Source organism: Caenorhabditis remanei, chromosome X (assembly GCF_010183535.1).
Source record: "Caenorhabditis remanei strain PX506 chromosome X, whole genome shotgun sequence".
NCBI classification, from domain to species: domain Eukaryota; kingdom Metazoa; phylum Nematoda; class Chromadorea; order Rhabditida; family Rhabditidae; genus Caenorhabditis; species Caenorhabditis remanei.
The window spans coordinates 21,152,375-21,163,987 of NC_071333.1; the positions used below are offsets into that span (position 1 = coordinate 21,152,375).

Genomic DNA, 11,613 nt, shown 5'->3' on the forward strand with positions numbered 1-11,613 from the left:
ATATATTATCTCTGTCACACATCAACCCCATTATTTTGCATAAACACTTATTCTTGCATACCCCAACCCCATCAAACTATGAATCATCCGAGAACGATCTTTTCCATTTGTTTATTTTGAAATAGGAGGAGCGAGCGAATCGAGAAAACCTACCGATCGTCTCTCCCTCTTTTTCTTTTTTTTCTGTTATTCTAGTATATTCTTTGAAACAATTTTGTCAGTGATTCTGACTTGGCTACCCACAAATAGTCGTGGTGATTCCAATCAGATGTCAGGCAACGTCGCTCCCAAACTCAAAGATGCCGGTGAGTTCTTTACTTGAACACTTAAACTCTCAGTATTCAATTCCAGGTCATTTCCCATGTCGTCACTGCTACAAAATCTTCAAGTACGAAAGGAATCTTCGTGAACACGTCCACGGAAACCATCCACCAACGCATCACTGCTTTTTGTGCGATGATCGCTTGCCGAACGAGCATAAACCGCTACAAATCCACATGACCACTGTCCACAAGCTCCCTGGTACTATCACTTGCGATTGCTGTGACGCTACGTTTGCAAGAAAATCCATTTTTGATAACCATTGCAAAGAAGTTCGGAATAAGGCAAAGATGAAGCACGCAACACCCATCGCAAAAACTATCCGTTATCGGGATCCAATTTTGACAGCATTTCCTTCTGTCAACTATAAAAAGAACGTGGAAGCAGAACAGCCAGCGGAGAAGAGAAAATCTACAAGGGAACTCCCTTTCAGAGTAATCTACTCTGACGACAAAGTTATTCCACGTTCTGCTCTTCCGATTCTCGCAGAAGCTGCAGTTGATATCATTAACGCTATGGGATTGGAAAATTTGGGAATTATTGTAAAAGTAAGTTTTTTTAAATAGTTTTTAATGTTCTATATCTGACAGAGAACGTGAAAAACAGTCTGCAAGCTTAACAATTCTATTTTACAGAAGCAAAATCTTGATCGCGGACCTATGAGTGAAATGCGAGAAGATGGAATCATCATAGAGCTGTGATGAGTGAGAAAACATATTTTATTTGTCGAATTCTTGTGAAGTTTGTGTCAAACTTTTCTGAAATGTTAATAAATAATGCATAATCGAGGGAAAAATCAACAAAAATCAGCAATTTGTCCAAAATATCCAACTCCTTGATCAGTTCTCATGAGACAAAGGAAAAAACAAAAATTTTGTGATTGCAAATTGTTTTTCCGAGAGAATTCCGAAACGTATATGTATTTAATCTAATAATTAGTCGAAGTAGTCGAATAGTTTCAAATTTCAAAACATATCAAGAATCCATTGTCTTCCATTTGGATTCCTCGAGTTTTGTTGTGACTTGAAAGCTGGCATTGTTTGCTTTGTGTTGTTTATTGCTTAGGACTACGGTTTTCTGAAAGAAGTATCAATGACTACGGAAGTTTTGAGAAAACGGTACAACAGAAGAAGAAAAAATGACCTGAAATATTCTCATGTTTTGATTATCTATTGAGAGAATGAAACAGTTGGGAGCTGAATGAAGTGCGAATCTGGATGATTCAGCACACTAGTTGCTCGTCGGTGAGTGGCAATCATGCAGAAAAACGTTCACACCCCTGTCCGGAACGTTCCTTTTGGCGATCTTCTTGCCTCCGAGGATTGCTTCCAACAGCTGGTGGATTGGAGCGTCTTTGTTCATGTCGAAAATCCATGGCGAACAGGAACGCTTGGGAGTTGCGGATACACGATGGTGCCCTGTTCTTCAGCCAAGTTCTTTACTGTGTCAAAGACTGCTAGCCTGCTGGACATCGGTTTTAGTGCCAGCGTAATTCGTTCACTCTCGCACGTCGCTCTCTCGACTTCCACATATATGGGTCTTTCGGACGTTTCCATGGCAGCCTTGGTACCTCGGGTCAATTTTTCCGGATAGGGAAGTCCGTTGCAGCCTCGAATGTCGCAAGTATTGATTGGGCGACCTCTCATTACGCTGATCTTCTGAAACTTGGTGGCTTTCGGCTGGAAGTCCTTGTTTTGATTAGCTGCAGCGAGAACTTCTAAACAAAGCACCGAGCGTTCTGAAATAAGTTTGAATATGTAAAATGTTCGTATACTCCAGGCTATAATTAATTGCGACATAATATTTGCTCAAAACACAATGACTACTTTAAAAGTCTTATCTCTTCATTGAGATGGACGAGAGAGCATACTTTAATCTTAGATTTTAATAAAAATCATGAGTTTTCATGAAAGAGGCATTAAAGTTTTCTAAGACAAAAAATCAGAGAAAAATAAAAGTTAATTTTAGTAATTTTATTAGTACAATATGCTCGTAAATGAGCAGTGCTGGAGATTCCACGGAAACGAATGAAAATTAAATAAAGAAAATGCAGTGATGAATGATTGTTCACCTTTTTGCCCATTCTGTGTTGAGTACTCTTGAAACTCCAAATAATCACGACTAATTAACATGAATATCGAAAATTTATCATCAATTCGTCAGAAACTAGGTACCTCTCGGACCGCTTGCATGAGAATACATAACAACATAAGCGTAAATGATATCAAATTGTTTTACTAAGAAAAAAAAATCGTATCGTAACAATTATTATCTCTCAGCGTTTCTTTATTGTTAAATGAATACGGAAGGCTGATTCTGGGATGTTTCAGCTGGAGGTGCAACATTATCCTAGCGAAACAGCTCGTGGTTCCAAAACTCCACCAGTAGCTAGATCACCATTTAGCTTAGTTTTCGTAATATTTGTTATGGTTCTTTTTACCAAAAACAACGGTTTTGTATTTTTAAGACCTTTTTCTTTGTAGCTGGTTGAGTTTTTATCATACGACCTAAAAGACCAAAATAACAATACCAACTACTCAAACAAACTATTCTCATTTACAGTTTATTTTCGCAATTGCCACAATTGTGTAAGAATTGGCTAATCAAAAAATTTAGAATAAATAAATAAATCGAAGATTAACTTAATACTGATAGCACGAGGAAGGCAACATTCGAAAAGCAAAAGAAAATTAAACGCACAATCTAGTACAATATACAAATAAACACTTTAGTTAGAGAAATCATGAGAGAATCCTTTTTGTTTCTTGCTCGAGCAAGAAACGGAAGACGTCGACACCTTGTTGAGATTATCGTCATTGTAGTAGATGATGTCTGCTGAGTGACAGGCATTGTTCAAACTGAAAAAAATAACATTTGATAAAAATTAAGAAATCATAATATCTTACTGGTCCCCAAGCGACATCAACGACGGCCAAATCTCGTGATCAACTGAAACGTAGTGATAAACTCCGGGCACAATCCGATCATCGGATGATTTGACCAAAGGAAGGAGCTCAAACTGAAAGTACGGAGGCATCCTCTGTGGCGCCTCAGTTTTGCCGTAAAACATGATGAAATCTTTCGCGACTACAATATATGGCATTTCTGGGACTCCTCCAGCCCAGCAAGTGTAAACGCCGGCAATCCCACTGCTTGGGAAAACGTCAGATGCAAACTCTTTCATTTTCATGAAATGTGTCCATTGGTCCGACCAAACGATATTGGCAGTGTTGCCGTTAGCAATTTCCAATGTATCATCATTCTCGTCGTTTCTGATAGTCTCATTCAACTCGTCCTCCAAATACAAATCTTCAACACGAGTTGAATCAAAACCAGAGAACGTTTTGTTGAGATCGCCGTTGGTTTTGCGGTACGCTGGAATATTTGACGGCATCTCCACAAGATTCCACTGGCCTTGGAGTTTGGGCAAAGATTCTTCTTGGCACTTTCTCACAACAAAGTCACGGTCAGTAGTTTTGACACCATCAGTCAGATCTCCCGATCCCGATCCGTTGTCGGAATATGGGACAATGTTGTTTGATGGTTCTGAAATAATAATTTATAATAGGTTTTTCGGTTATTTGAATTAACTTACTTTGGAAGTTGTTGGTTCCGGTAAGTTCCCAAAACCAACGCTCAACTCCAGGCAAAATTTGAATGTGCTTGTGAGCAGTTGGATTGTTTACTTTGGCGTCCTCTTGATTTTGTGCTTGGATATGTTCAGTGATCAATTGTTTAAGTCGAGAGTTGACACATTCGACTGTTCCGTCATTCGTGACCTTCTCACTATTCACAATACTCGTCACTCGACCATCTCCAGATACCTCCTGTTTATAGTGTCCCGACTTTTGACTTACAACAGCATCTTTCATGATAAACAAGTTGGGTTGCATTGGAACGATACAGGCTGCAGTTTTCAGCTCATTAGTAGATGTGACGCATCTATCCGAAGACTTCAACTTGAAATCCGAGACTTGCCCAAGAAGAGAATCGTCAACTCCATTAGCATGATTATTCTCTGAAAAGTCGGATTTAGTTTTTGTGAAATTCTTATTCGGCAGTTTCCACTTACCATGCTTATAGAACGGCTTGTTGCCGATTCTTGGGTGTGATCGGGAACGATAGCTATCGTTTTCTTGAGAGGAAAGTCTCGCCGGACGGTGTTTTAGTGGGATGAAATCCCCATTACGGGTACCTCTTTTGGTGAACATATTTGCCTGAGAGCTTCCGTCTTCAATTCCAGTCAATGTTTGATTCAAGGCGACTCTCACGCCGCCACGTGGCACTGTTGGGCGAGTGCAAAAGAGGTCGTCAGCCTTTCTGGCTGGACGATGCGTGACAGGAATGTAGTCCTTGTTGTAGCAGCCGTCTGAAAATGGGAATATGTTGAAGCTTTTCTATAAAATTCGGATAAATAAACTCACCCAACGCTGCGAAGGACTTGTTGGTGCAACTACGACGAGAGCAGGAACGGGCACGTTTGGTGCGTGCATCCTCGAAATTGGGTCCTTCCGAAGATTTGTTCTTCCCAACGCTGGCATCCAACGTGACTTTGTCGACAAACACGTCATCACTATCATCATAATTGAGGAGCGATTTGTCATGGTGTTTGTCTCGAAATGATAATTTTAGGCGTCGTAATTGGAGAATTAATGGAGTTCGATGTGTTGGATGAGTCATTTTGCCTAAAATCTTTACTCACCATAGCCATTGAATGTCTTGTTTCCAACTCCAACTGCAGACCGAGAGCTAGAATTGCGGTTCCCGCGCTGGTTGTCCCGTCCTTTGTCACCGCTTCCATTTCCGTTCAATCGTTTGTCCTCCTGATAATAACTCATGGAGATAATAGAGTAGTTGGTTGGAAAATTCTGGTTATTGCTGTTGTCGAGGGTAGAACAATAGTTGGATGCACTTTTCCGCTCATTAATAGATGTGACGCATCTATTCGAAGTCTTCAACTTAAAATCCAAGACTTGCCCAAGAGGAGAATCGTCAACTCCATTAGCATGATTATTCTCTGAAAAGTCAGATATAGTTTTGGAGAAATTCTTATTGGGCAGTTTACACTCACCATGCTTATAGGACGGCTTGTTGCCGATTCTTGGGGTTGATCGCGAACGATAACTATCGTCTTCTTGAGAGACAAGTCCCGCCGGACGGTGCTTTACTGGGATGAAATTCCTATTAGGGCGAGTGCCTTTAGACGATGACATCTCAGAATGTTGAGTAGAGCTACCTGGAAAACGAAAAAGTGAATGAGGACTGATATATACATTAAAAGAACGTGATAAACGAGAGAACAGTGACTGAAAAGCTATTGAAAACCAAATGAAGTCAAAGCAACGCACGGAATTCAAAAAATAAAAAGACCCCTGCGAGAAAGATGAGAGGGACACAAGAAGTTTGGCTCTAACCAATATCCCAGAAATGGATCAGGAAGCAGAATAGTTTCAAATTATGACGAGAGAGGCGAATGAACCCGCTCGACAGCGGAAAGTTGAGAAAGGAAAGAGAAGACACGCAGACACAAAAACGTCAAATCATATTAAAGGTCCTATCAATTTTAATGTGACACAGCAAAACACCTCCAAAAACTGCAAAATAAATGCAATAGATGTGAGTATGTGAATATGAGTTGCTGGGTAGAAACGACTGGGATGGTGAAGGTCGCGTCAATCCGCAGAGTTACGGAGCATTTTTCGAGGGCGACGTTGATATGAGAAAGTGCCCGGAAGAATCTCTGCCCAATGCAAGGAGAGCACAACATCCAGTGAATGTCTGTCGAGATGCCGACTAACATTCCAGCGTACCGCAAAGTCAACGTCAATCTCAACAGGACTGTCTCCGGTTTTGACTCATGTCGAGTTTGAGAGGTGGATTTCGGAAACGAGCTGGAGTGGGGTGTGAAAACTCCGGAGAGGGATCGTCCATCAACAATTGTCAACTCCAGCACTACAAATGTCGCTTCTTTAAACCAGTGGCCGCATTGCATAAAGATGGAAGCGTTTGCATCTGACGATGTCCCAAGAAATGCAAACGCCGGAATTAACACATGCATCAGTCTTGACAATGCCATATGTGGTCGGAGCTTCGAATCTTCATTCGTCGTCGGAGAATGCAGTCATATGGTTGGATTGATCTGAAATAATCATTTATCACTGGCTTTTTTTGTAATTTTGAATTAACTCACCTCCACAGTTCTTCGTTCCGTCACTGGTCACTTGACCTGGATTTGACTGAGCGCCAAATTTGAATTTGCGCAAGACGAAATAGAGGTTATCTACGCATTATGCTCAAAAAATGCGTGATGCAATATTTTGGGAGACCGGAAGAAGGAAAAGGGGGCAAGAGAAGAAAAAGAGGAGTGAATGAGGTCGGGACCATTGAGGGCAAATGGCTGCGAGTAGGCGTAGTCCGCAATTGCGCGTTGCGGTGTTTGCAGAACAAGTGCACACACAGCATACACTGTTGGTCTATTAGGTCACCCAGCCTTCTCACGAAAACAAAAAGGTTAACGAATATGATTTTCAGTAGGGAAAATGTATTATGAGAAAAAACCAACTGACAAACAATTAAGAAAATGTATTTTTCTCACAACTAACGGCAGATCTGTAACTATTTAAAGCAACCTTTTGTTTCTACTGAGAAAATTATTCTTATTAACCATAAATTACACATACAATCACAAAAAACATGTTACAACTATACAGAAAAACTGAACACGCGAAAGAAAAGAAGCACTAATGAACCGAAAATAGGCGATAATCAAATTCACTGAAAAAACCAACTGACAAACAATTAAGAAAATGTATTTTTCTCACAACTACGGCAGATCTGTAACTATTTGAACTAATATTCTATTTTTTCTGTTAAAATCTAACACAATCTCGTAAATTCATTATTTTCCATTTAGAACAGGCAAAGTATTAATTTGAGCGGCACTGTACCTATGACTTTTGATTTTTCCATACTTTATTTCTGCAAAATTGTTTTATCGACGTACTATTTAAAAATGAATTTTCATTTCTCTGTAAATCTGTTTTTCATTACTATTTTAGTGGCTTTATCTTCGAGTTCTCACTTTGTATCGCACAGTACCCCGTCAAAATGCAATAACCCAACCCCATTTATTTTAACACTTAAATTCTCTATATTGAATCCCAGATCATTTTCCATGTCGTCACTGCCACAAAGTCTTTAAGTACGAAAGAAATCTTCGTGAACACGTCTACGGAGACCATCCTCCAACGCATTACTGCTTTTTGTGCGATGACCGCTTGCCGAACGAGCATAAACCGCTCCAATTCCACATGACCACTGTCCACAAGCTTGCTGACACCATCACTTGCGATTGCTGTGACGCTACGTTTGCAAGAAAATCCATTTTTGATAACCATTGCAAAGAAGTTCGAAATAAGGCAAAGATGAAGCACGCAACACCCGTCACGAAGTCTATCCGTTATCGGGATCCTATTTTGTCAGCATTTCATTCTGTTAATTATAAAAAGAAAGTGAAAGCAGAACAGCCAGCGAGAAAGGAAAAATTGGCAAACGAACTCCTCTTTAGAGTAGTCTACTCTAACGACAAAATTATTCCACGTTCTGCTCTTCCAATTCTCGCAGAAGCTGCAGTTGGTATCATTAACGCTATGGGATTGGAAAATTTGGGAATTCGTGTGAAAGTAAGTTTTTTATATCAGATTTTCGAAGTTTCATAGCGGACAGAGAACCTTTGCAAGCTAATTTATGATATTTTATAAAAACAAAACCGTGATCGTGGACCCACGAGTGAAAAGCGAAAAGATGGAATCATCATAGAGCTGTGATGATTGACAACATATCTGTCTATGGATGTTTCCTGAACTTTGTCTCAAAAATGTTAATAAATCGTGCATAATTAATTGAAACATCATTGAAAAACCATCAATTTGTCAAAACTATCCAACTCCTTGAGCAGTTCTCATGAGAAAAAAAGGAAAAACTCAAAATTTGAGATTGCAAATTCTATTTTCAAAAGAAATCAAAAGATTTAATCGTCTCTCAGCCAAAAAAGGAATAGCAGTCGAATCTTCACATATGCATATCAATTTATTCAAAAAATTAGTCGGAAGAGTCGAATATATCCAAATCTTTGTAGAACATTCAGAGAATTCGATATTTTCCATTTGAATTTCTAGAGTTTCTTGTCGCAGGAAAGTTGGAATGGTTTTGGTCCGTGTTTTTCGATGCTAGTTGACATTACGGTCATCTGAAAGAAGTATCAATGACTACGGAAGTTTTGAGAAAACGGAACAACAAAAGAGGGAAAAATGACCTGAAGTATTTTCACTCCAAAATAGCTTTAAATTGTTAATCGCAGAATTCTCTTCAGTGCACGCCGCTGATTGCAATGGAGTTTAGATAGACCTAAAAGGAAAACTCAATTGATGCCAGTTTGACTCAGAAAAAATTATTATGTCAGGTTAAGTTCCTCCTCCCGTCGCCCAATGTCTCTTATCTGTATAAATCCTAATTGCTCTAATTTTTTCTCAACTGTAATACCTATTTGGAATGCCTTAACTATTAATGTTCCCCATTTCCTTTGCCCATCGGAATTCAACTCTCTTCTTGTAAATAATATTGCACGATTCTGATTTTTTTGATTTTTTTTCCTTTCTTTATTCTCCCTCCCCCTTGCCCAACACCTATTTTATAATTCCTTATTCCCGGTTTCCTTTCTCAGGTTTAGTCTCGTGAGGGACTGTACCTGACCTCCAGTGACATTTTCTGTATATTTAAATAGTTAAATAAATATCAAATATCAAATATCAAATATCAAAATTACTCACTTAGTTGTGATATAACTCTCAATTTTCCACCTGCAAATCGACCGATTTAATCAGAATCCAAAAACGATACTACGCTAGGTTGGTTTCTTGACAATGCCAAAATTTTGGTTTGGCCGCAATGTCTCATTCTGTTACATTTCTCCTCATTCTCCTGTGTGATTATTCAGAGCTAACATTTCGATGTCTTCATCATCATACGTGTGACTGGTTAAACTATTACTTTCAGCGGACATCCTTCCAAAGGTTTTTGGTCAAAGTACTCAGTTGTACAGCGGAATTTCTGGAAATCAATATATCTAGGTCGCTGCGTCGTTTTCTATTAGTTCATTGAGCATGCGAGAAGTTCGGAAATGCGAAAAACTCTTCTTGTTTGTCCATTTCCTTCGCGTTCCAATAGTGCTCTTTCTGACCGAAACAATGTGGTATTGTGAAACCTGAAAAATAAGAAAATAAACTTGGTATGCTACAAATATGGTCAGACTAACCTTCTTTGAAATTTCTTGAATTGAACACCGGTTGGTATTCTCTTTGTGTAGACGGCATCATATGCTAAGTCAATATTCAGCGATTTGGATACCTTCGTGTTAAACTATGTGGTCACTTGACGACAGATTTCAGGGAAACTCTACGGAACGAGTATTCATGGCAAAATTGGCTTTTGGATATCGCGCAAATTATGTGTTCAGCGGTAATCCACGTGGAATTTTGAATAATACAATTTCTCAGAGCCAAAGTGCTGGACGCTAACTGTCCATGTTTTCCCTGATTTCTAACTGCATGAAGACGGGGATAAACGTGTCGTGAATCTTTTTTTCCATATTCTCCAGTCAGCCATCTTTTGTGAAAAACCAGTTGCAGTTACATCCCCCTTCACATTCGACAAATTGAAGAAAGTTGAAGAGGATAAACTCGGACGTCACGTTTTCAATTGTTCTGAAATTGATTAGTTTCATGAAATCCGGTAATACAACTTTACAAACTCACTTGCCTCATTTGGACAACAGCATCTCCCAGATACGGTCAGTCCGCTCATTTGCTCCAGACGACTTTTCCTTCAAAACCAGACTCTTATAACGATGAAAGACAGATGAGGAAGGTGGCGGAGCCTCTATAGAATGGCCAGTGGTTGGTGATGCCTCTAGTGAATTGAGATGATACTCCGTCAAACTCTATATTACATTAATTGCCATATTTATTCTTCACTATCCGGAAACTCGGTCGCAGGTTTCTTTAGTGCTGTTGGTTCCTAGTTCATTGCAGACGCATCTGGAAATTTAGGTTGGATAAGGTTGTAGGGTCTCCACAGACCAAATCTTCGCACTGATCACACTTTTTTCCTTCACGGCCTGGTTTACGTTGTCGTTATCCGTCAAAGATGTTGCTTTGAAGATTTGGAACACCCACATGCTTTGGAACAACTCTATTTGGACCACAACCCTCTCATCCAGTACCACTGGCAAGATTGAAATGGTTCTCAGCGCATTGATCACATTGCATCCCGATGACGTTGTCGTGGCAAGGAAGGAGAAAAAGTAACCGAAAACTAAGAGGAATCAGAAATAAAGGGAACTGTTTTGATAAGTGATTTTTTGAAAAATGGAAATGATGTTTTCGAAAAGTTTGGAATCAGAAACGGGTAAAAGTTCTCTAATGCGTGATTCTTGTATCTGAGTATAACATTTTCCAACTAACCTCTGGCTAGTCTTCAATTCGGCATCTCCTTAATACCCTCAACACAATTTTCACATTGAGCACCCTCGGTATGATGAAGACAGTTGAGACACTCTCCAGTGGCAGCATCACAACTTCTTTCCATCGACATATCAATATTTCTATTACAGTCGCACCGTTCGCAAGTTCCTCCAACTTCTGTTGGTGATCCCTAATAGTTTTGAGTGAATTCGCCTCATCCTTCTCCTCGGTAACGGGATCTGAAAGTTATATTTATTTATTAAGTTCAGGAAGCATTAAAAAATATTAACGTTTGTAGCATTTCAAAACTTTTGGAAACAGTAATGACTCACTTGCTTTGTATTACAAACAATATCTTGCGTATTGTTTCCTGACTTTCGGAGAAAACAAGTGTCGGCATGTTGATGATTGGACCTTCTGAACATGGGCATGTTTTACAAGGAATTACCACTCCTAGTCTCGGGTCTCCATAGTATCCATCTTGTATCACAATAGTATCCAGTAGTGAGATCACGACAGTCGATACTCCAGAATTCTGGTCACAGATATTTGTGTGGTCGTTACACTGACAAGTACAGAATGCAGGGAATCCCCAGAATACAGGTTCACACTGATTACATAGTCTTCCATGAATACCCTTCTCTCGGCAAACACATTGTCCGAATTGTTTGTCGTAGTCATTTCCAAGAGATCCAACAGCATCGCAGTCGCATTTCTTGCATACAGTTGGTTTTTCCAACAACATTTGGTCTGCACTTGCATTGTCCTCCAT

At 39.5% G+C, this 11,613-nt stretch overlaps 5 protein-coding genes across 5 annotated transcripts; 2 read left to right on the forward strand and 3 right to left on the reverse strand.

Annotated features, from left to right (window-relative positions):
• Nucleotides 1-268: 268 nt before the first annotated feature.
• On the forward strand, nt 269-1,022 carry GCK72_026236 (uncharacterized protein; the record flags this gene model as incomplete). The annotated part of the gene is made up of 3 exons (XM_003102002.2): nt 269-305; nt 352-869; nt 957-1,022. 3 exons carry the CDS (start codon nt 269-271, stop codon nt 1,020-1,022), a joined length of 621 nt encoding a protein of 206 aa, XP_003102050.2.
• A 657-nt stretch (nt 1,023-1,679) lies between these two features.
• Nucleotides 1,680-2,453, reverse strand: GCK72_026237 (uncharacterized protein; the record flags this gene model as incomplete). The annotated part of the gene is made up of 2 exons (XM_053736758.1): nt 1,680-2,059; nt 2,393-2,453. 2 exons carry the CDS (start codon nt 2,451-2,453, stop codon nt 1,680-1,682), a joined length of 441 nt encoding a protein of 146 aa, XP_053580324.1.
• Nucleotides 2,454-3,049: 596 nt separating this feature from the next.
• GCK72_026238 (uncharacterized protein) lies at nt 3,050-5,534 on the reverse strand (the record flags this gene model as incomplete). The annotated part of the gene is made up of 7 exons (XM_053736759.1): nt 3,050-3,179; nt 3,228-3,867; nt 3,917-4,339; nt 4,394-4,690; nt 4,746-4,934; nt 5,024-5,338; nt 5,393-5,534. The coding sequence occupies 7 exons, from the start codon at nt 5,532-5,534 to the stop codon at nt 3,050-3,052; spliced, it is 2,136 nt and encodes a 711-aa protein (XP_053580325.1).
• An 863-nt stretch (nt 5,535-6,397) lies between these two features.
• Nucleotides 6,398-10,096, forward strand: GCK72_026239 (uncharacterized protein; the record flags this gene model as incomplete). Its single annotated transcript, XM_053736760.1, has 3 exons — nt 6,398-6,449; nt 7,486-8,003; nt 9,977-10,096. The coding sequence occupies 3 exons, from the start codon at nt 6,398-6,400 to the stop codon at nt 10,094-10,096; spliced, it is 690 nt and encodes a 229-aa protein (XP_053580326.1).
• Nucleotides 10,097-10,847: 751 nt separating this feature from the next.
• On the reverse strand, nt 10,848-11,613 carry GCK72_026240 (uncharacterized protein; the record flags this gene model as incomplete). Its single annotated transcript, XM_053736761.1, has 2 exons — nt 10,848-11,080; nt 11,217-11,613. The coding sequence occupies 2 exons, from the start codon at nt 11,611-11,613 to the stop codon at nt 10,848-10,850; spliced, it is 630 nt and encodes a 209-aa protein (XP_053580327.1).